Raw genomic sequence first — 25483 nt, 5'->3', positions numbered from 1 at the left:
CAGGGCACTTCCCCGACTTCGATAATGTAACTATACTGGCAATGAAAAACATTACAGCAAACGATACACTTTAGAAATGCTACATATTTTGAACACTCTTAATGAAAGAAGAATGAACTTCAAAATGGACACAGAAAATTGTGCGCAGTCTTACAGGAATTTAATTTTGAAGCATCAACACCACAAGGCGATCATTTGAAATATTGTCCAATAGTTAAATGGGATGAAATATGTACATACATATGTACATATGTGTTAAGCTAAGTATAGTTGTCATATCAATGTTGTTATTGTATACATGATTTTTGTTTACACTTACTGTTTATGAAAATTGTTTATTTCTACGGGACTTCGCCAAATTGTTTATATTTTGGTTTCTTCTTTTGTTTTCTCGACCTCTTTGTAATTTTTTTGTCATAATCCCAATCAGTCGATCATAGATGTCCATTTGTGTAAGTCATATTTTGTTATTCATGTGTTCATATGTATGTTCTGTCTGTTTTGTCTTCAGCCCTAATGATGACATCAGATATTGAAGTCGAAATATCAACCAAAATTTTAATTTATGAATATAAAACAAACCAAAAGGAAGTTTTATTCAATAACTGCGGCCTTTCAGCTCAACTAATCTAATTAAGTGCAACATTTAAGGCTACTAAATTTTATCAAAATGTTAATAAAAAATAAAATTTAAAACATAAGCAAAAATATGTCAAACTCACTAATTTTGAGGGGAATAGTGGTCTTATTTTCTCATGGTAGAAGTTGTTTTTGTATTTTTAAGTTCCGATAAAGTTTCGTCAGTTTTTCTTGTTTGGAATCCACGACAAAATAAAGTAGTGCACATAGGCATAACGCATGATTCAATCACAAGAGGTTTGCTCGACAAATTTTTTGACAATTGCAGCCATTTTGCTCCCAAATCGAATTGACATCCGTTAACTGTGTTGTTTCTTTACGATTTTTCGAAAAATATTACTAGTAGAAATAGGAAGCAATCAGTTTACAAATACCCGATAAGTACTGAACTGCATAATTCCTTAGAACATTTATTTTAATTTTATGATGAATTTATTAACTAAGCCATGATCTATTAGTGCGGCTGAACATAGGTTTATGAAAAGTACGGACACCAAGAAATCGTGCACCTATGAACATACGAAACCTAAACCACTTCAAAATTCATCGGTCAACGTCAAAAACTCTTACTAGTCGAGTCGCGTAAAATGACATTAGTAAATAATGAAGATGCCATAACGAAATGTACTCATTGATTCCGTATGTTCGGAACATTCGTCTCCATTTAATTTGGGGAATCGGTTTATATTTGGAATATTATGTATATTCGGACCTCGTGAGGTAGTATCAAACGAACGTGTTCCGAATATTCTAAATTAACGGTTTATCCAAATTTTGCTGCGCTCGCCCGAACCGTAGTTTCGTCCATGTCTTCAAATTGCCACAAAAAGGAAAACGTATGGTTCAAATTCCTCATAGATGCAAATCGTTCAGTAATGCCTGTAACTACCGAATCTACGATTACGAAGAATGTATTGTTTTTAAAATCAGACTCTGGATCATCCGTCATTTCCATTATCTTCAGAACGTCTTTTGGGTTTTCTCTTTCGAATGTCCGGAAACTTTGGCGAGATGTTCAGTTGAATAGCAACTGTTTTGCATTCGTTTAAAATTGTATCCCATTGGTTCCTGATCAACTTCAAATCAGCTAATAAGGCATCTAGATGACGGACCTCAACATCTATGGTGGCGTCTCTAGCTTGGACGACCACGTTTCTTTCATTAATGGTAGTCAGTATTTTGAACCAAATTGAGGACATTAACACATAATTCAATTTTTATTTTTTTTAACTATAACACAAAATTCTTACAGTACTTAATATACACTGTAAATTAACATTAAGAAATAAATTTTTCGTTTCACTGGAGGGGGAGTAAATTTGGAGTTATCTACTTAGATATACTATATTTTTATAAATTATTTTTGAATTAATTTATTTTGAATAATATTTCAAAAATAAAATTTTCTTGTCACTGTTTATAAAATTTCAATATGAATATTAGTATTTTAATATAAAAAATTAATAAAATTTTAAAATATATAGTTTTATTCTAAACCCCCTAACCCGCTGGGGGTCAGACGCAGCATGAAGGATAATAGCAAAATACTTGACTTTCTTGCGTTGATCCATGGTTGAACTATAATTATATATTAACTACAATTATATAATTATGATTCAACTATAATTATAATTGAACCATGCGTTGATCTAATATAGTTTCCCTCACGTGTTTTGTACAAATTTCTATAAACTCGTTTTGAGCCAGCTGCCAAATTAAATATTTATTCTTAAATTTTAAAGAAAACGACTTTTCGAATTATTTTTCATACTTCACTTCGGCTTTAAAATTGCACATGGAACAACTAAAAACTTCCTGAATTAAAAAAAATGTCTTCGTGCCTCTAATTCGCGGGCCCGCTCAGAAACCCCGGGCTCGGAAGGAATCCCCCATTCCCTCCCCCTCTCGACGGGCCGGCCACATGACACCATCTTTTCAATTGTAATGTGTAACCTAACACCTATCTCCCTATGGTCCGCTCCTGTTGAAACAGCTAGATTCCTTGGACTCCCGTTAGAGGAATTTGATGACAATTTGTGAGTGTTTGTGCCCATTGAATGGGGCGAAGCACTGTTAATACAACAACAGGAAAATGGGGTCGCCAGAGCAACTGTTGTTTAAGAAACAGGATTCGCCACGGGTAGGTGAGGTTGACAATTGAGTTGGAGAAGCTATAAATTGCGGTGGCAACCCCTTGAATCATTTCAGCATTTTAGTCGCTTCTTAAGACTGGCATACCTGACGCGGGTATTTTCTAATCCCCCTAACCCGTTTAACGGTTAAGCGCCAATTAAGCAAATATGTGTTATGGTAGTTAAAACAATCGTCATACCTGTATCATGTCCGCTTTTACTGTAAAGCGTAGCTAGACCATCGATTGGTGTTTGCACGTATGATGCAGCTGTAGTTTCTTCATTCAATTGATTAGAATACGTCGTCGGATCGTCAAGTGTAATCACTTTCATATCTGTACAGTCATTTGTAGCAAAATAAGACGTAGGACAGTCATTTTCTGCAAATTGTTCGTATGTTGGTTTTACATCGACCTCTGTAATTGAATTAATTAAATTCATGGAGTACATTCCTTAGTTTATAGTTATTATTCATGTAGTTACCAGCCGAACTTTCAAAATTATGCAGAGAATCAGTCTCAATTATAAAATTTTGTCCATCTTCCGACTTTACAGATACTGTGTGTTTAAATGTTCTGCTGTGGTGTGGAGTTTGTTGCCGCAATTTATTCTGCCCTTCCGCCACCTTGCTCAAAAACTTGTACGTGCTTTCAGCATCCATAAGGCAGACAGCGCATAGCCATTTTGACGATACGTCATCTTCAATGTACTGGCACAAAAAATGATAAATTAGATTTAAAAAACGCACTCAATATAAATCATAATTGTACCTCGATGTTTAAATATCCAAGAGTTCGTCTAAATAAATTAATATATTCTTCGCAACCTTCATTTAATAGCTCGATCATATTCTCTCGCATTTCGGCACAAAGCTGACAAAGATGCTTTTCTTCAGATTTAGTATATACTTGAAATTCCATGATGTAGGCCAGGATTTTCTAACTATTTTTATTTTTCAATAAATTTCTGTCTATTTTTGCAAATATTTATATGACTTTTCAATAAAGCTGAGTAACACAGCACTGTGCTGTGTTATAGTGTTAACACTCAGTAATGTGCGGCACGCACACGCACACATCGATTAATTTATAACACAGTGGCACACTCGATGGCACAAAGCTGACTGTGCAATGCCGCTCAAACTGGTAAATGCTCATAACACAGTAACACGCTCTATAGCACAGAGAATGACACTCAGATCGTAAGTGCACATACATAGTCCATTGTGCGTGTGTGTTGATTGTATTGCTTTTCATTGACACTTCACTCAAAACTTATTTATACACATGATATAAATATTACAAGATAAAACCGGTGAGAGGATAATGACATTTAAAAAGATTTTAAAATTCTAACTGCGTTCTCATAATTTTTATTTTATTTTTTCATAAAAAAATGGTGTCCATAGGGGCACTTACTATCCTCTTGATCAGATGGTATGACTGAAATTGATGATGAAATTGGAATATGAAAGAAGATAAATGTTGCCATGATTTACTCTTCTACATGGCGGTCAAACGTGGCGTTAGAGGTAAGTAACACAGTACTGTGCATTGTAAATTTTACCAAGTAGCGCAACTAACAGCTGATCGGTCAAAATTCGCACATTCACACGCACAGTTCTCGACTCAATTTCAAAACCAAACTTTAGGTTATTTAACTCAATTTTTAAAGTGAGATAATCCTTACGAATTTATGTATATAGAATATATAAGGCCTTTTTGTTGTTATTAAAACAATAGTTTTATTTATATTAAAGCTTTTAACATTTTTTTTTTTAACTTTGAAATAACTCCGAACACCATTCCTTCATTATATGACATTCGACTGCCTAGTCGACTGCCTTCCACTCTATTCGCAACATAACCTCTATTTAAGCTGCCAAACTATATAGTAAACAATGGTACTGTGCTCTGATATTGTGCCTACACTCATATCGACTTTCGATAATCAATTATAACACAATTGTGTCAACACAATGTGTTAACACTGCAAAGTGTGCCTGTGCTACTGTGTTAACACTCAAAAAATAGTGTCATTACCCACCACTACTTTTCAATGTTAATAAGAAGTGTAGCGAGTACGCATAACTCGTTCTAGTCAATGTCGAAATAAAATTAAGGCCCCTAGAGTTGGGTCGTTTCGATCTGAACTTGTTCAATTAACCGGGTCTCTAACCTGAACAAGTGAACTAGACCTTCGATATTGGTTCTATTTGTTCTTTTAGTTTATTTGTTATTTTAGTTCGTTTTATCTAATGTTATTCTTTTTTCTCTTCTCGTTCGCGAACATTGTAAATTCATACATACATACGCAGAAAAACACAGTGAGCACGGATGTCGATGATGTCACTTACACTAAAGACATGTGTGGTCATCTTTGTGTGTGGCACTGCTATAACCAAGGCAAATTCAGTAGAGGTGGTGTTATCCCAACAGCTGATTGCTTCTTCTTGTTAATTTTTTATACAAAACCCTGTACAACAATATGTCAGTTAATCGAAATCAGTGAACATTTTTTTTTTGACTTGACATTCTTTTGCACGGCGAATTGGTTGAATACGCTTTTCCGCCACCTGGTATGGATTCGCATTGGCTACAACAATATATGTATGGACTATTTATGAAAAACATGTTTTGTAAGAAACTAATTATTACATTTATTAAACTTGAAAAGTTCATATTGTAACAAATTTACTGCAATTCCTCTTATTTGCAACCTTCTGCTAATGCTCGAATCACTAAACTGTTGAATAAATAACTCCACTATTCAATAATGCAAAATGGTCTTTATTAGACTACTTTCAAAATAACACTGCTATTGCTCGCCAGATAGCGTCTTAAATCAAACTGATTGATAGCTTAAATGAAACTGATTCTTGCGCCTCTACTGTTGCTGCTTTTTATAGTGTTTGGGTTCCTCGTTGACAGTTCTAGGCGGTTCTGTTCTACCAGTTGGTTATCTGCTATAAGTTTCTCAGCTATAACTACAAAAGCACAATCTTTATAGCTTCTCTCACATGCGCGTGTATTTGTGAGCGACACTTCCACAATTATAATTGAATATCTCAGATAAGATATCTGCATGTGTTTGTGCGTTGCTTCTCCGCTGCGTGTACGTACATATGTGTAGACATAATGATTGAATTATTGATGTGCATACATATCACTGTTTAGCATCGGCTTAGAGATGACAGTAAGGGGTACTGTTGCTAATATTCGTAACAATATTTACAATTTGTGTCTGTACTTTTTCAATTTCCTGGATCTTCGGAAATTTGTAACTTTTTTTGAAGTTAATTATACATATATATTAACTTATTTATTCATAACACATTTAAATATACCAACAAAAAGCATTGCTGCAAACACACCCCCATCTATACTTGTTGGCTTTTTCGCGGATGCGAGCAGCAGTGAACAAATTTGCTTGACAAAAAAAAAAAAAAGAAGAGATGAACAAAAAGAATAACTTGGTGGTTCATCAGAAAAAGAACGAAAGATTCGAATCTCTGAAATGAACGAAAAAGTACAACTCTAAAGGACCCTATTATGAGACGAATTCAATTTTCGACTGTGGTCGAACGAAAGAGCGTATCGAACGAATTTTCATTCGGTATTATGAAGCGCGTTCGATGAAGGTAAGCGTTATTGTGAATTTCGATAAATTCAAAAGTTCACAATAGCACATTTCCAATACTCTGTCAAATAAAATAAAATAAATAAACAAAAGCAGAAATAGTTGTTAAATGCAAATATTAAAGATAAAAGTATGACTACGACGGAATTGTGGTTTGCTGATTCGTCAGATGAAGAGGAAAGCTTACTGGAGCTAGCCAGTTAAGACGGGTGAGGGATGCTTCAAATCCTTTGGAAATGAATTCCGGCACGTAAGTGTAGCCTTCTAAACAAGTTGTTAAATTGTTGAAATTATAAGTTTTGTTTATAGATTTATTCAAAACTTCAGACTGTCCAAAGAAGCGTTCATGGACTTGTTGTACAGTACAGATGAACTGCTGCAGCAATGCACAAAAGCCCAGTCTATTCCCAATATTCTAAAATTGGCAAAAGTTCTCCGATTTTGTGCTCAGGGATCCTACCAACTGAGCATTGGAAACGAAAATGCACTCGGACTTGCCCAGCCAACTGTGTCTGTGGTACTATCATAGGTGTTGTATGTCTTGGAAAATTTTATTTGTGAAAGATGGATAAAATTGAACTACGAGGCTGAGCTGCATTAAACAAAGTTGCATTTCTATAACGTGCAAGTTCCTTTTGTTATATGAGGATTTTGTTCCATAATTGAAGCAACTCTTTCAAGCTCTTGTTTTGTACTCACGACCTTAGACCTATATAAAATTAATAAAATTTAAATTTTAAATTTAAAATTACTACTAGGTAGTAAAAAAGTAGAACATAAATACAAAAAACTTACATTTTAAACAATTCTTTTTCCATTCGATACAGCGTTGACAACAAGTTTCAAACCGCTTGAAAATTAGATACACAACGAAAATTTCGCCGGAGATGAGGTGTCATAATATCGAATAATGCTCATAATAGGGGCCTAAGGCAGCAAACACAAGTCCGGAAGTCCCGATCGGATATAATTTCCCTTGTCAAAATATTAATGGGCGCGTCATAATGAAATTTCTCATGTCCATTAGCTTTGATGTATGTAGGAGCAAATATCATCAGAAGATGTAACTATAAATATAAACAGAACTTCAGACTTCAGCTCACAACTGTTAAAACTCATTTATCATCAGTCTGGCAGTACCACGTTTTTCACATTGGGTCTCGTTTCTTTTTTGCTGTCATATTTTAGTCGGTTCTTTAATTTTTTGATGTGTCAAAGAAACTCGTTGCTTTGCACAACTGTTGGCAGAAAAGAACAGAAATTTTTGTCCAATCTAATCTTTTCTGTAAAAATTTACTGTATTCGTATGCTATTAAGATAAGTGTTATTTTCACAAAGGAGTGCATATTTTAGTTTGACGAAAGTCCTAGATAGTGAAATAAGGAAAAACAACAAAATGGTAATTAAACGTTTAAAATACAATTTTAATGTTGTGAACAAAGCTGCATTCGCAATTTGATTACACACCAATGAAGGCAAAGTGAATGGTCACTTGGAAAAGTGGATTTGATAAAATTCTAAAATTTTGATTACGTATTTTATATGCGTAAAAAATATAATTTCTTCGTGATGGATTAGTTAATACATATAAATTTAATTTCTTATTTCATAAAAATTAAATAAATTGAACAAATGCAGTCCTTTGCGGAGAAAATCACAGGTTTGATGGCGCGGCCGAATCAACCAGATCAAATGAATGGCCCAGATGCACCATGGTATATGAAATATGGTGGAAGATTATTGGGTATTGTTGGCGCATTTTGTAAGTAAACGGAACTTAAATTATTTAAGATAATCAATATGCACATGTTTGTATAATTGCATGATATATTTTAAGGGGGGCGTTTTTGAATGTCACAGCTTAATGTTATTCTTGATTTAAGTGCTATCAAAGTACGGATCGTATGTATGCGTAGGGTATCAATCGATTTTCCTACCACTTAACAATTTATGCACTTACTTATATGTAACAGTTGTGTACAATTCGCTGCTTTTATCTATACAGAATTTCTAGCTTACATATCGGCCAACATAGGAAAGGAGCAAACATTCATAAGTATGCAATAATCGGAGTAAAATGTTGTTTTTGCCTTTTTGGCGGTAAAGCCACCCACTGGAAACTACCGGTACAAACATACATACAACTTCTTATGTAGCTATGCTTGGATGGATTTACGTATGCTGGACATGCATGCGCTTCCGCCTCTTTATATTGCCACTGACATTGATAAAAAGGAACCTGTTTTAATATACATTCATGCAACAAAACATAAAAATATATTGAGCATATACATATATAAGAATGATCCTTTTTCTTTGTATTGAAATTTTTGTTAGCCAACATTATTACTAATGTTGCAGCGGGTTATGGAGCCTGGAATATACCCGCGGCAGGTATGCCTGTCGCAAGAGGCGACTAAGATACCGAAATGATTCCATATGTTGTGCAGCTCAACCTTTTCAAGAGGTTGCCAGCGCACTTTATAGCTTTTGCAAGTAATTTGTCAACCATTCCTACCCGTGGCTAATCCCGTTTCTTTAGAATCGGTGATCTGGAGACCCCAAGTTCCACATGCAACTAGGGCTTGGGCGGTATGACCTTGAAAGTTCAATGTAGCCATTTTCAATCGTTCCCGAGATGGTCGGGCTTGTACTCGTATGGCGCTTGTTACCGGAAGGTACCGGATCTGGGCCTTCAACATCGATAAAACTCCCCAAAACCAAACAACAACACTACTATGTCAAGTACGAATGCGGAGCTTAGGTACTCCAAGCTTCAACAAATTTCGTGGAATTTAAAAGCAATTGGAGCGTACATATGTGTTTATCAATAAGCAAGCTTTTCACAATTTCGCGGCTAGTGGCCTTTGGCGGCCACCGAATATTTAACACAGCTAGTAGTAATTACGAAAATGTCTCTTTATTTGTTCAAGTACAGAAGTGCTGTTTTAAAGATTTTTGTCAGGCAGTGCAGTGCTAATGGCATTATGTTTTTTTAAACAAATTTCTCAATCGGGATGCTATTGGCACTTCAAAAATTTATCGTAACAAGAGAGTAAATAAAAAACCAGTAAGGAAGGCTAAGTTCGGGTGTAACCGAACATTGGATACTCAGCTGCCAAATTATAGCTTGAAAAACTTTGAAATTACCTTCTTTTAAAAGTGGGCGGTGACTCGCCTACTTATTCAAAATTTTACTAATTTTCTATTCTGCGTCCTACCAAGGTTCATCGCTATATCCGTCTTTGGTAATGAATTATCGCACTTTTTCGGTTTTTCGAAATTTTCGAAAAAGTGAGCGTGGTTATAGTCCGATTTCGTTCATTTTAAATAACGATCTGAGATGAGTGCCCAGAACTTGCATACCAAATTTCATTATGATACCACAAAATTTACTCAAGTTATCGCGTATACGGTAAGATGGACGGACATGGCTAAATTTTCTTTTTTCGCCCAGATCATTTTGATATATAGAAGTCTAGGTTAGGGTAGGTTGCGAGGGCTGAGCTGGACACTATGGTAACAGCTCACTACTTTGGCCACCAGTGGGCCAATTGTAATACCCTATACGGTCTCAAAGAGGAACCCTACCCTACCTAAAGCGGGTCAAACCACTTCGTTGAATTTATATATATTTTGCTAGAGCCTTGACTTCATAGCTAGAGACCTCAGCAAGGTCATGTAGAAAAGGTTTACAAAGGATGGCCAACCTACCTCTACTAAGCGCTGGACAATGACAGAGAAGGTGCTGGACACTCTTCTGTTGTTGTTGTTGTAGCAATGCTCGCCCCACCTAATAGCCGCGACCGATCACAAATTGTCATCAATATCCTCTAACGGGAGTCCAAGGAAACTTGCCGTTTCAACAGGGGTGGACCATAAGGAAAGGGGTGCTAGAGGCGTTGGTTCCACATTACAATTGAAGAGATGATTGGTGTCATGTGGGGACACATTGCAAGCGGGGCATACATTTTGTATGTCGGGGTTGATTCTGGATAGGTAAGAGTTCAACCTGTTACAGTATCCAGAACGAAGTTGAGCAAGAGTGACACGCGTTTCCCTGGGGAGTATGCGTTCCTCTTCCGCAAGTTTTGGATAATTTTCGTTAAGTACTGGATTCACCGGGCAATTCCCGGCATAAAGGTCCGACGCCTGTTTATGGAGTTCACCAAGGACCTGCTTGTGTTTTTTCACTTCATACGGCTGGGTTCTCAGGTGCCGTATTTCCTCAAAATACTTACGGAGATGACTCCTTAAGCCCCTAGGCGGTGCTGGTTCATCAATCAGATGTCTGTTGGGATGCCCAGGTTTCTGGGTATTCAACAGGAACTGTTTGGTCAGCATCTCATTTCTCTCCCTGATGGGGAGTATTCTCGCCTCATTATGCAGATGGTGTTCTGGGGACATAAGAAGACAGCCCGTGGCGATTCTGAGAGCAGTATTTTGGCAGGCCTGTAGTTTCTTCCAGTGGGTGATTTTTAGGCTTGGCGACCATATGGGTGACGCGTAGCACGTAATCGGCTGGCTAATTGCTTTGTATGTAGTCATGAGCGTTTCTTTATCTTTTCCCCAAGTACTGCCAGCGAGGGATTTGAGGATTTTGTTACAGCTCTGAATTCTCGGAACAATTGCGGCTGCGTGTCACCAAAATTTAGACCCTGATCAAACGTCACACCCAAGATTTTGGGGTGTAGGACAGTCGTTAGCGTAGTGCCATTGACGTGGATGTTCAAAATGGTCGACATTTGGGGCGTCCATTTTGTAAATAAGGTCGCGTAAGATTTAGTCGGTGATAATACCGAATTCTTTTTGGCACTATTGAGCACGTAAATAGCACATAATTCCCACATTTAAATTGTTTTGTTTGGTCTAGTGCTTACGAGGGGGGTTCTAGCTGGACGTCCAGCTGGACCCCCCACTTTTGAAGTTTTAAAAAAATCATTCAAAGTTGTCAAAAACCCGAATTCTTTTTGGCACTATTGAGCACGTAAATAGCACATAATTCCCAGATTTAAATTGTTTTGTTTTTCCTAGGGCTTACGAGGGGAGTCTAGTTGGACGTCCAGCTGGACCCCCCACTTTTGAAGTTTTAAAAAAATCATTCAAAGTTGTCAAAAACCCGAATTCTTTTTGGCACTATTGAGCACGTAAATAGCACATAATTCCCACATTTAAATTGTTTTGTTTGGCCTAGGGCTTACGAGGGGGGGTCTAGCTGGACGTCCAGCTGTACCCACCACTTTTGATGTTTTAAAAAAAAACATTAAAAGTTTTCAAAAAAACGAATCGTTTTTGGAACTATCGAGCCCATAAATAGCACAAAATTCTGCACCTATCCCGTTTCGATTTTTCCGTCTGGGGTTATATGCCCCTGCTCCCCCCTTGTCACCCGTCTGTTTTTCTGGACAGACCGTAGCTTATGTTGGAGCACATAAATAGCACATAATTCCCACATTTAAATTTTGACCTAGTGCTTATGAGGGGGGGGGGTATAGCTGGACGACAAGCTAGACCCCCCACTTTGAAGTTTTAAAAAAATCATTAAAAGTTGTCGAAAAACCGAATTCTTTTTGGCACTATTGAGCACGTAAATAGCACATAATTCCCACATTTAAATTGTTTTGTTTGGTCTAGTGCTTACGAGGGGGGGTCTAGCTGGACGTCCAGCTGGACCCCACTTTAGAAGTTTTAAAAAAATCATTAAAAGTTGTCAAAAAACCGAATTCTTTTTGGCACTATTGAGCACGTAAATAGCACATAATTCCCATATTTAAATTTTTTGTTTAAAAAAAAACATTAAAAGTTGTCAAAAAAACGAATCGTTTTTGGAACTATCGAGCCTATAAATAGCACAAAATTTTGCACCTATCCCGTTTCGATTTTTCCGTCTGGGGTTATATGCCCCCGCTCCCCCCTTGTCAACCCACTGTTTTTCTGGACAGACCGTAGCTTATGTTGGAGCACATAAATAGCACATAATTCCCACATTTAAATTTTTTTGTTTGACCTAGTGCTTATGAGGGGGGGGGGGTCTAGCTGGACGTCCAGCTGGACCCCCCATTTTGAGGTTAAAAAAAAAGTACTTAAATTTTGAGCACAAATTGGGAACAAATTAGCACATAAATAGCACATAATACCTGGCCTACCAAATTTCGAATCCATCGTGGGGACCTCTTAGATATGTAGAAATTAAACAAAAGTGGGGATAGGACACCACCCTGTGGCACCCCTTGTTTAATTCTCCTTGGTTTTGATGCTTCGTTTCTAAATTGCACCGATGCCTGCCGACCACCCAGATAATTTACGGTCCACCTTTTAAGACATGGGGGAAGGGTAGACCCTTCCAGGTCCTGCAGTAACGAGCCATGGTTGACCGTATCGAAAGCTTTGGATAGGTCTAGCGCTACGAGTACTGTTCTATGGTGGGGGTATTGATTTAAACCGCAATTTATCTGGGTGCTAATGGCATTTAGCGCGGTGGTAGTGCTATGGAGTTTTCTGAAGCCATGCTGATTAGGGGCTAGCTGCAAATTTGCTTGGAAATAAGGGAGCAAAATGGCTTCAAGCGTCTTTGCCACTCCTCTTCTGTACATCTGCAGCTGCGACGATAGTCGAAGGTCGTTGCCATCATTTTATTACAATGCGTGCCTATTAAACAATGCCCTGTTAGCACTCTTATCAGGGACGATAGAACTGATTTGTTTAAAATTAGAAGCGCTCCTGTGCGCCCCTTGTCATATGACGGCCAGGTTAGCCTGGATGTCACACGATGATATGGCTGACCATAGTCCATTTGCAATTCTTATAGTGCTTGTGTTCACGCGAAGCCTGAAAGTGGCCATGGGTATACCTACCGAATCATTTCCCGGAAGGATATGGTCGGTGGTGTCTCTTCTGGCCAGCTCGTCTGCTCTGCCATAAAAGGCTGATACTGAAGTGCTGAACCATCTTGTTAAGAGATCTGCGGCATTCAGTGACCGATTTTGCGTTGTCGACGAATGAGTCCAGGGGCTTTAATGCGGCCTGGCTGTCTGAGAAAATAAACACCGGTTTACCATCCTTAGGCATAGACTCTGTGAGCTCTGCTCAGCTGAGTATAATAAAGTTCATTCCACTATCGTGCGCCTGTATATGCTTATCAAGTTGTTGTTGTTATTGCTGTAGCAGTGCTTCGCCCCATCCAATAGGTGTGACCAATCACAATTTGTCATCAATGTCCTCTAACGGTAGACCAAGGAAACTTGCTGTTGCAACAGGGAAAATCCCAAGTCGCTCCGCTACATAGAACCGGCTGGCTTGGGTGGCGTGAAATTTCTTAAGCTTTAAGCACATACCGTAAAAATTCGTAAGTCTGTGAATTAAGCACTTTAAACAAATTTATAATTGACAAAGATTTAGTTTCAAACCTCCAAGCTTTTCCAAAAGCTAGTGAAGAGAAAGAAGCTTCGACTTCCTCTGGAAAAAAACGAATAATCAGCTCGTTGGGAAAACGCGGTCGTGTAGGCCGTGGCGGCGGGATGTCACGTACTAATATATAGCCCAACTTGCCACCCGTGGATGCAACCTTTCCTCAGCCCGGCAAATATTATATTTAGCAATTGAAAAATTTTTCGGTGCCAGTAAAGAAAACGTAGGTGAGTACATAATGTACCCGTGCTTGGGTGTGTACCATCAGAAAATATTACAAGACTTAGATCGTGTTTCTAGCAGCAACATAAATTGGAAACTAGCAATCCCAAAAGCGTTATAAAATATATCGTCGCCTTAGAATGCCACTGCTAGAAGATGGCTAAGGTACGCTTGAGAGAGAACCGCTGTGGTTTTGTAGAAATTTCGGGGCCGACGAACGTTGGGTTCTAACCCAGAACAGCCAGAACGATGTAACCATCTTTTACACGTGAAACTCTGGCAAGAGTATGACCGTCTGAGATAAATCCTTTTCCGACATATGCAGCAGAACCACAGCCTGAAACCGGTGTTAGGTTCAATACCTTCCGGAGCAGGAGAGTATGGATCAGTGCAGCTGCAAGGAACTGCTCAGAAGATGACAATTTGTGGGAGGAACGTAACAAATTAAATGGGTTTACGCGAAATGACAATCCTTGGTCGGGAGAAAAAATCCCAGTCGCTCCGGTACATGGAACCGGCTGCCTTGGGAAGCGATGCCTATCAAGACATACAATTTTACTATATATTCTATGTCTTCTTTTTAAATTTCTTAACATTGCCACTACCTTTATTATATGATAATTCATTCTTAAGAAAAAAGTCGTTTAAATTACGTGTTATACTTTTTAATAGGTACAATTTTTTAAGATACCAAAGAAGTTTATATCTTTACTTAAATTTGGAACGCCTGATTCTATAGTTGGTATCCTCAAATGAAGCTGTTTATTTAGATATCTATGCATGCCCTAGAACCAAAAGTTTTGTGATATTATTATTTTTCAAATAATGAGGCATACAAGGAGAAGGAATGGAAGAGGAAAAAAGTGAAGTGTACTAGGCAGAGGGTAGTTTTGTACGAACTTTTATGAGGGACATAAAATAAATGTTTAGTGTAAACAATAACTGAAATAAAAGTGGAGAAAGAGGTAATTGTAAGAATTGGAAGGGCCTAGTCTCTCAGGGTTGACCGAAATTATCGTGTGGCCGGCAGGCATCGGTCCAGTTCGGGCACGTAAAATGAAAACCAAGAGCAATTAAAAAAGGGATGCTGCAGGGTGGTGTCCTATCCCCACCTTTGTTTAAGTTCTACATATCGAAGCTTCTTTTCCCACAAAACGGAATTTGCATTGTTTTCTATGCAGTAGACTGCACGATAGTGGCTGTAAAATTAACAAATATCGCATAACTTGGCCCTATCATGATAAAATCCTGGATACCTTATCCCCGACGTGAACGAGTCAAATGTCGGGAATGTTAGTTGTTGTTGTTGCTGTTGTAGCAGTGAATGTTGGTCATCCACGCTAATGGCATTACGCCACCAAGAAATATTGACGAGCACGAGTTCATGCACTCTTACAAGCGGAACACTAGCCTCGCAAAAAAGATAATGCTCAGGATATATCTAAACGCACCCTGTCGCGGTTGCCTACGCTGTGCTTTTACAGTTCTGCAACTTTTCCCAAACGTTCTACTTATCTTTTTTTTTTGTTCAAATCAGTTCAGCGACTTGTTCTGTTAAGGGCCGATCATGCTTGAATTTATTATTATAAAGCAGCCGCCATCGCCAAATATAAATCAGAACATCGTATCCGTAGGAATGTGCTGGTACGCTAGACAGAAGCATTTTTTGCAAACATTTTACGATGTAAATTATAATACAAAATAATATTCTGATTATACATATGTAAGTGCGTCCACAATTAGCCTTTTATTCCATTTTTTCTTACAAGTAATGATTGTCCCCATTATTAATAATACACATTTATGCCAATCAATATATTTTTGTCATTGTTGTTTTGAAGTACAGATGTATGTATGTCAGCAACGCTATCTTGAGTATCGGAGAGCAGGCATTTGCTATGATGCAGTGGGAGAGGCTTGTCGATTAAAAAAATAAAAAATAAATGTAAGGCGCGATAACCTCCGAAGAGATTTTAGGCAAAGCTTCTCTTCCAATTGGCGTCGTGCTCCTCTTGATTTTTCCTACAAATTGGCGGGACGGGACCTACTTGTTTTGTGCCGACTCCGAACGGCATCTGCGAGGCAGATGAGTTTTCACTGAGAGCTTTTCATGGCAGAAATACCCTCGGAGTGCTTGCCAAAACACTGCCGAGGGGCGACCCCGCTTAGACAAATTTTCTTCTAATTGATAAACCTTATTTCTAAAATTTTGATGTTGCTTTGCCCGGGGTGTGAACCCAGGGCATTCGGTGTGTTCGGTTCGATTGGTATTTTTACACTCAGCTGAGCAGAGCTCACAGAGTATATTAATTTTTTTCGTATAACGGTACCCTGTAACTTCATAAACTAATCGCGATAGATATAGACTTCTATATATCAAAATGATCTGATCGAAAACAGAAATTCATTTAGCCATGTCCGTCCGTAAGTCCGTAAAGACGATAACTTGAAAAATTTTGAGGTATCTTGGTGAAATTTGGTATGTACGTTCCTGGGCACTCATCTCAGATCGCTATTTAAAATGAACGAAATCGGACTATAACCACGCCCCCTTTTTCGATATCGAAAATTTCGAAAAACCGAAAAACTGCGATAATTCATTACCAAAGACGGCTAAAGTGATGAAACTTGGTAGGTGGGTTGACCTTATGACGCAGAATAGAAAATTAGTAAAATTTTGGACAATGGGCGTGGCACCGCCCACTTTTAAAAGAAGATAATTTAAAAGTTTTGCAAGCTGTAATTTGGTAGGAACGTTACTCCTATTACTATATGTTTGCTAAATAAAAATTAGCACAATCGGATAACGAACACGCTCACTTAAAAAAAAAAAATAATAATTTTAAAAGAGACATTTTAACAAAAAATTGAATATCCTTACAGTATATAAGTAAATTATGTCAGCATTCAACTCCAGTAATGATATGGTGCAACAAAATACAAAAATAAAAGAAAATTTCAAACTGGGTGTGGCTCCGCCCTTTTTCATTTAATTTGTCTAAAATACTTTTAATGCCATAAGTCGAACAAAAATTTACCAATCCTTGTGAAATTTGGTAAGGGCATAGCTTCTATGACGAAAACTGTTTTCTGTGAAAATGGGCGAAATCGGTTGAAGCCACGCCCAATTTTTATACATAGTCGACTGTCTGCCCTTCCGCTCAGCCGTTAACACGAAAACTTGAGCAAAAATCGATATATCTTAACCAAACTTAGTTCACGTACTTATCTGAACTCACTTTACCTTGGTATTAAAAATGGGCCAAATCCGACTATGACCACGCCCAATTTTTCGATATCGAAAATTTCGAAAAATTAAAAAAATGCCACAATTCTATACCAAATACGAAAAAAGGGATGAAACATGGTGATTGGATTGATTTTTTGACGCAAAATATAACTTTAGAAAAAACTTTGTAAAATAGGTGTGACACCTACCATATTAAGTAGAAGTAAATGAAAAAGTTCTGCAGGGCGAAATCCAAAGCCCTTGGAATCTTGTCAGGAATACTGTTCGCAGTATTACATTTTCCTGGACAAAGGTGGACAAACGAATGGCATTTGGTTTTTTTAATTACTCGCACATGTAGGTGCCAACTAGATCCGGTACGTTCCGGTACCAAGCACCATAAATGTACTAGCACGACCATATAGGGAACGATTTGGTATGACCACATGAAACCTTCTAGGCCGTGCCGTCCTGCCAGCCCCTAGATCCGTCAGGAGTTTGGGGTCGCCAGAGCCTCGGCTGTTAATGAAACAGGATTCGCCACGGATAGGTGAGGTTGACAATTGGGTTGGAGAAGCTATATATTGCGTTGGCAACCCCTTGAGAGGGGGTATAGTCTAAGCCCCCTGCCAATAAATGCTTGTTTGGAGTGGGCAATTGAAAATTAAAATCTCGACGCACAAAACAACCATCTGTAAGTAATCATCATACATATTTTGACTTATAGTTCGAAGTCCTCGTCAAAGGCGAATTAAGTTGTATTTGTCCTTAGATTATTCGAGAAAAATGTTCTACGGAAGATTTATCGTGGTTTCAGCCGTGCCAAAGACCTGTCTCGAACGAATTTTAATGATAAGCAAAAAATTATGAGGTAATCCCGAAAAAATTCAAAAAATTCTCCCAATTCTCTTGAAGTAATGCTGAAATACATATTCGCGAATACAATCCCGAAGTTTTCCAATATGAATGCCGACAGCAATTCACAAGTATCTTCGATATACGCAATATATTAATGGCTGAGTGGAATATAACCCTATCTCAGCAGCCAGTTCGAAAATACGCTATGTCAGAATTGGTTTCAAAAACGCTCTTTGTAGCATTTGGTTAAAAAACGCCGTCTCAGATTTTTTTTGTAAACGTCCAGCTAATGCCAAGCTATTGGATTTAAGCCTAGGCAGCGAGTTTTTGAAACAAATTCTGAGATAGAGAGTTATTCAACAGAGTTCTAAGACTTTTTCGAAACGGCCGCCGAAATGTGTACTCACATGCAACCAACCATCTTTTCAATTGTATAGTCAAATTAAAGCCTCTAACACTTATCTATTTATATTGAGATGAGATGGTGCGAAATATACACGAAAAGCAATTCCAAAATTCTATCTAAATATTCCTAAAATTATAACGAAATGTTGTCAAAATATTTCTGATATCATTCCAAAGATTATCCGCACTGATCCCGTAGCAGTACCGACATCATTACCAAATGATTCCCAATGGTATCAAAGCCCTTCCAAAAACATTCTAAACTTGTTTTCAAACAGTACCAAATCATTGTGTTAAGAAGAACTTCAAAGGATTCTGTAATACAACTTCTGAAATTTGCCAAGAAATATTCACGAACTCGTAAAGTAACTCAGCGCTTAACTCCCCTATCACTTCGTCTTAGGCCGTTAGCAGCTGCAAGAGGTCACTTAAAGTAGCAGGTAACTTTGCAAACAACTCTTATATGGGTACCTGGTCACAGGAACTATGAGGGCCACGAGAAGGCAGATGAACTTGTAAAGGCAGGGTCATCGCAGGATGCAGCGGTAGCGGTCGAGAAGCACCATCCACTTACATCAATCAAAAGAAACACACATATCAGATTCAACGAGTACCAACTGGTAATACTTGAATACCTACCAGATAACCAAGTAAACCTGGACCAATTACGATATTAGGAGAACAGAGCACCTACTAAATAGGTCAATGAAAGAAATCAGCAAAGAAACAGTCGGCCACTACCTGTGTGAATGCCCAGCTTTAGCACGCACTTGTTCTCTAACTATAGCCAGTTATATACTGCCGGAACTTCAAGAAGTAATTCTTTGTAAAAGTTATCAGCAGGTTCAGCAGTTCATCACTAGCCATATTAAAACAGCAGCATCAAAATGGCGCCCCATGCACTACTTAGGCTCGAATCTTTGGTATCCCGGACGGCACTGCAACCAACTAACCAAAGCAACAGTCCCTTCGTTTTCCAGAAATGATGCCCCAAATCATATAATATTTCTAATTGCTGTTTTTATGTACGGGTCCCTTTTCGCTCTTATTTGGAATCCAAATCTTTAAATAAAGGTTTGGTTGTAAATATGGAGGTTCGGACTATTAGCGAGCTTTGTACAATTTTGTTCGTAGAGCTTTTGTTGAGCTATATTTTATTAAAATAATTTGTTAAAAATAAACGATTGTGAGCACACAAAGAAATCTATTTGTACTGTGGCACTATTGTGAATATTTGCACTGCATTGCCGACAGTTGTTGTACGCTAGATTGCAGCGCAAGCTGTAAGTTTTAATTGATTGATAGAACAGCTGATTTTTATTGATATTTGATAAGAGAGACTTTTTTATTGGTTGCGCAAGATGCGCACGGGTCCGGCTCGTAAATTTTAAATAAGACTAAGAAATAAAAAAAACCGAAAAAATTGTAAAATGCAACGACGCTACATAATGCCGTCGAAACGTTTCCGAAATGTTTACGGTTTAAAACTTCATTTGCAGTTAAAAAGAGCATACTTTTAAAGCCCTTCATTATATCGCACATCTAGATGAATAGGGCCCTCCAGCGGGTCAGGAGGTATAAAATTTGCCCGCGGCAGGTATGTTTGTCGTAAGAGGCGATTAAAATACCTTCTTCAACCCAATTGTCGACCTCACTTACCCGTGGCGAATCCTGTTACTTTAACAGCCGAGGCTCTGGCCACCTCACAGATCTATGGGTGGGAGGGTGGTATGGCCTTGAAGATTTCATGTGGTCAAACAAAATCGTTCCCGAGATGGTCGGACTGGTGCATTAATGGTGCTTGTTATCGGAACGTAACGGATCGGCATCCGACAAAGGGCCATCAACATCGATAACACTCCCCAAAGCCTTTGCGGAGTGTCCTTATCGGTACAACAACAAGACAACAGATCAATAGGGAGATAGGTTAAAAATCTGAAATTTTCGGAAGCCTCTAGGCTTCCCAATTCAATACCTACCTATGGCGGAGGTAGCCATTTTTTCGCGTTTTCTAAGCATTGAAAATCGCCGTTTAGAGCCAGGTGTGCGATATTATAGAAATAATAAAATTTTTTAAACTCTTCGCAGTCACATAAGAAATGATTAATCTCGAAAAAAGTTATACGACATTATTAAGCAAGCATAAGTGTTTTTTGTTTGCACAGCTTTTACTTCTTGTGGTTATGTGTTATTTCTACTGCTATCCAGATTAAGTAGCTAGACAAGTATTATAAGGCTTCCCTATGAACTCACTACCCCCAACGCTCTTCTAATCTGCTGAAAATACTAGTACAATATGTTCATGCTTCAACGGCGACATTGGTGTTACAACAATATTGGTACTAACTTCAATGAGTCAAGGGCCAATAAGCCGCTATTTTAATTTTCATTTTATTATCAACGTAGTACTATGTAATTTTTTTATAGTATACCTATCAGATTGCTTCGCGCTCTTTTTGCTAAATACATGAGACTATAAGGTTAGCTAACGTTGAACCGACCGGTTAATAAAGATCTGACATAGACTTAATGTGTCGATAGTGTTACCAGAATTTCTTTGACGACCAAATGGAAAAACGCCAATTAGATACCAGGACTTATGTTAAATAGTAAGTGCGTCCTCTTGGCAAAAACGAGAAGTTTTCTTGCACCTTACTTAATTGCTTCATCCAGGTCTGGCATAATTATAATTTTCTTAATCGCCGTCTGAATATCAATCTTATATATTATTTCTCATTGCAGTTTGTATTCTTTATTCTTTTTCGCTCTTATTTGGAATCCAAATCTATAAATAAAATTTTGGTTGTAAAGATGGGGATTCGTGCTATTAGCGAGCTTTGGGCATTATTGGTCGTAGTGCTTTTATTTAGCTATATTTTATTAAAATAATTTAGAAATAAACGATTGTGAGCACACAAAGAAATCTATCTGTACTATGGTACTATTGTGAATATTTGATTAGAACTAACACTGCATTACCGGCAGTTGCTATCATTCGCCAGATGACAGCGCAAGCGCATGGCAGTTTATACATAGATGTTTTATTGATAGAACAGCTGATTTCTGTTGATATTTGATTTGAGACTTTTATATTTGTTGCGCAAGATGCGCACTGGTCCGGCTCGTATATGTACATATATATTGATCTTACTGCAGCTTAAACACGTCTCCTCCAGAATTTCTGCTGCTTTCTTCACGGTTACAATTTCCGCCTGAAAGACACTGCAGTGATCTGGCAGCCTATGGGATCTTATTTCTGGATGGACCCAGTTAAACAACAGGCCCGACCCCTGCCATCAAATTAAAACCATCGTAAAATGCGTTCTGCCATTTCCGCACCCTTACGCCAACTAGGGTTGCCAGACGTCCCCCATTGGGGGAACATCCCCCATTTTGACTATTTGTCAACGTTACGTTTATATACTACGGGCGGATGTAAAAATCGAATTTTACGATGTGTTGCCATCACTAATAGGATGAACTGATATACAAAATGAATGTATGTACATTTTTTGGGGAATTGAAATAGGATTTTGATATGAAAATATTTTTGTGCCATATTAAAGGCTGAATATAAACATATGTGTTTCTATGTCTAAAGCATATTTGACACTATTTTATTTTTGCTTGGATTCCAAGCTAAACAAACTGACGAAACTTTATCGGAACTTCAAAACACAAAAACAATTTCTATGATGAAAAAGCGAGACCACTATTCCCCAAAAATTAGTGAGTTTGACATGTTTTTGTTTATGTTTTACATTTTATTTTTACTTTAACACTTTTAACAATAACAACAATGTAAATAACACGCGAACATTATTTCAGTCTCTAATGGTTCACTTTTTTCACAAGAAAGTTGATTTTAATTGTGTTTTTATGCACCAAATTTTCAAACTAAAAACAAAATTTTTATGTGTCAGAAAAAATAAAGCAAAAACGGCCGAATGTCAAAAAAACCTATCGAAATAAAAACTGGCTCGTTTGTTTTTAATGAACTAAATTGTATTTTCCTTGTATTTCGTTAGTTTTTTGAAATATAGTTTACACACTTACACCAGTACTGAAGCCGCATTAGGAGGGAATGCGACAAAAAATTGAAGATAAAATACAAGAAAAAATACACGAAAATAAAGTAGTGTCATATAGGTATAAAGAGTGTAACTTTGTTTGATCTCATGGAATTTTATTAAGAATTGTTTTTGTTGTATGAGTGAATAAATCAATGATTTTGTTCAATATAATTAATTTTATTAGTCCCCCGAAAGATACCCCTTTTTTATACTCAGTTGAGCAGAGCTCACAGAGTATATTAACTTTGATTGGATAACGGTTGGTTGTACAGGTATAAAGGAATCGAGATAGATATAGACTGCCATATATCAAAATCATCAGTATCGAAAAAAATTCGATTGAGCCGTCCGTTAACACTATAACTTGAGTAAATTTTGAGGTATCTTGATGAAATTTGGTACGTAGGTTCCTGGGCACTCATCTCAGATCGCTATTTAAAATGAACGATATCGGACTATAACCACGCCCACTTTTTCGATATCGAAAATTTCGAAAAATCGAAAAAGTGCGATAATTCATTACCAAATACGGATAAAGCGATGAAACTTGGTAGGTGAGTTGAACTTATGACGCAGAATAGAAAACTAGTAAACTTTTGGACAATGGGCGTGGCACCGCCCACTTTTAAAAGAAGGTAATTTAGAAGTTTTGCAAACTGTAATTTGGCAGTCGTTGAAGATATCATGATGAAATTTGGCAGGAACGTTACTCTTATTACTATATGTATGCTTAATAAAAATTAGCAAAATCGGAGAACGACCACACCCACTTTTTAAAAAAAAATTTTTTTGAAGTCAAATTTTAAAAGAAAAGTTAATATCTTTACAGTATATAAGTAAATTATGTCAACATTCAACTCCAGTAATGATATGGTGCAACAAAATACAAAAATAAAAGAAATTTTCAAAATGGGCGTGGCTCCGCCCTTTTTCATTTAATTTGTCTAGGATACTTTTATTGCCATATGTCGAACAAAACATTACCAATCCTTGTGAAATTTGGTAAGGGCATATCTCCTATGCCTGTAACTGTTTTCTGTGAAAAAGGCGAAATCGGTCGAAGCCACGCCCAGTTTTTATACACAGTCGACCGTCTGTCCTTCCGCTCGGCCGTTAACACGATAACTTGAGCAAAAATCGATATATCTTTACTAAACTCAGTTCACGCACTTATCTGAACTCACTTTATATTGGTGTCAAAAATGGCCGAAATCCGACTATGACCACGCCCACTTTTTCGATATCGAAAATTACTAAAAATGAAAAAAATGCCATAATAATATACCAAATACGAAAAACGGGATGAAACATGGTAATTGGATTGGTCTATTGACGCAAAATATAACTTTAGAAAAAAACTTTGTAAAATGGGTGTGACACCTACCATATTAAGTAGAAGAAAATGAAAAAGTTTTGCAGGGCGAAATCAAAAGCCTTTGGAATCTTGGAAGGATAACTGTTCGTGGTATTACATATAAAAATAAATTAGCGGTACCCGACAGATGATGTTCTGGGTCACCCTGGTCCACATTTTGGTCGATATCTCGAAAACACCTTCACATATACAACTACCACCACTCCCTTTTAAAACCATCATTAATACCTTTAACTTGATACCCATGTCGTGCAAACACATTATAGAGTTACCCCTGGTCCACCTTTATGGCGATATCTCGAAAAGGCGTCCACCTATAGAACTTAGGCCCACTCCCTTTTAAAATACTCATTAACACCTTTCATTTGATACTCATATCGTACAAACAAATTCTAGAGTCACCCTTGGTCCACCTTTATGGCGATATCTCGAAAAGGCGTCCTCCTATAGAACTTAGGTCCACTCCCTTTTAAAATACTCATTAACACTTTCATTTGATACCCATGTCGTACAAACAAATTCTAGAGTCACCCTTGGTCCACCTTTATGGCGATATCTGGAAAAGGCGTCCTCCTATAGAACTTAGGTCCACTCCCTTTTAAAATACTCATTAACACTTTCATTTGATACCCATATCGTACAAACAAATTCTAGCATCAGCCCTGGTCCACCGTTATGGCGATATCCCTAAATGGCGTCCATCTATAGAACTTTGGCCCACTCCCTCTTAAAATAGTCTTTAGTACCTTTCATTTGATACACATGTCATACAAACACATTCCAGGGTTACCCTAGGTTCATTTTACTACGAGGTGATTTTCCCTTATTTTGTCTCCATATTTCTCAACTGAGTATGTAATGTTCGGTTACACCCGAACTTAGGCTTCCTTACTTGTTCTACCTGTTGTACCCCCAAATCACCCAATTTGTTATTATCTGTCCCCCTTTCGACATTTTCGGTCTGGGAACCCTAACGCCAACCCTCCTGCTCTATTGTGTCCCCAAGATCTCGTTTGAAGCTCAGGCACGGGAGCATGTAGTAGATGGTGCGGCTCTGGCCATACGAATCCTTAAACCTTGTTGCAATTGCTAACGCTATATTGGCCACTAGGTCTGCAGGTGGGATGTGCAGAAATGCTGCTATGAGGGTAGTTTTTAGCCACAAATCACACAAGAAGATTGCGCAATGCACATGTAAACATTAGATCACCTATTTTTTTATGACGTATTAATTGACCCTTTTCCTTTAGCTCTTTTTTTTTTCATTCGCTCAAGGGTCAACTGTGACGTAGATGCGCAGAACGAAGCAATTTTGAACTCTTGAATGCGCAATCTGGGTAGGTGATTTGTGGGTTTTAACCAAGAGCTTAAGGAAAATGACGTAAAAATTGCCCATAAAAAACAGCTTAACTAATGTTTACATGCGCAATGCGTCACCTTCTATAATTCCATCATGGTTTTTAGCAGTGTTTGGAACTATCGAATGAAAACTATCGAGTTTTTC

The 25483-nt window shown here is 37.7% G+C and overlaps 2 protein-coding genes and 1 long non-coding RNA gene across 5 annotated transcripts in view; 2 read left to right on the top strand and 1 right to left on the bottom strand.

Annotated features, from left to right (window-relative positions):
* LOC137253368 (uncharacterized) overlaps window positions 1–3882 on the bottom strand; it is a 67284-nt gene extending 63402 nt beyond the window's left edge. For all 3 annotated transcript variants that reach the window (XM_067790146.1, XM_067790145.1, XM_067790147.1), the window contains exons 1-3: window positions 3542–3882; window positions 3255–3480; window positions 2972–3187 (exon numbers count right to left, since the gene is read on the bottom strand). In XM_067790146.1, coding sequence (XP_067646247.1) covers window positions 2972–3187; window positions 3255–3480; window positions 3542–3691 — 592 coding nt within the window. In that variant the 5' untranslated portion in view covers window positions 3692–3882. The remainder of the gene's footprint in view (window positions 1–2971; window positions 3188–3254; window positions 3481–3541) is intronic.
* A 3742-nt stretch (window positions 3883–7624) lies between these two features.
* Window positions 7625–25483, top strand: part of fwe (Calcium channel fwe) — a 76600-nt gene continuing 58741 nt past the window's right edge. Inside the window, exons 1-2 of the mRNA XM_067787515.1 lie at window positions 7625–7809; window positions 8049–8172. Coding sequence (XP_067643616.1) covers window positions 7807–7809; window positions 8049–8172 — 127 coding nt within the window. The 5' untranslated portion in view covers window positions 7625–7806. The remainder of the gene's footprint in view (window positions 7810–8048; window positions 8173–25483) is intronic.
* LOC137252171 (uncharacterized) lies at window positions 20884–21458 on the top strand. Its single transcript, XR_010953460.1, has 2 exons — window positions 20884–21204; window positions 21274–21458. It is a non-coding gene; the product is annotated as an uncharacterized lncRNA (long non-coding RNA).

The sequence above is a fragment of the Eurosta solidaginis genome, chromosome 5 (genome assembly GCF_040869045.1).
Source record: "Eurosta solidaginis isolate ZX-2024a chromosome 5, ASM4086904v1, whole genome shotgun sequence".
In the NCBI taxonomy this organism is placed as follows: domain Eukaryota; kingdom Metazoa; phylum Arthropoda; class Insecta; order Diptera; family Tephritidae; genus Eurosta; species Eurosta solidaginis.
Note: the sequence above shows the minus strand (reverse complement) of the source record. Positions and strands in the feature narration are given on the sequence as shown.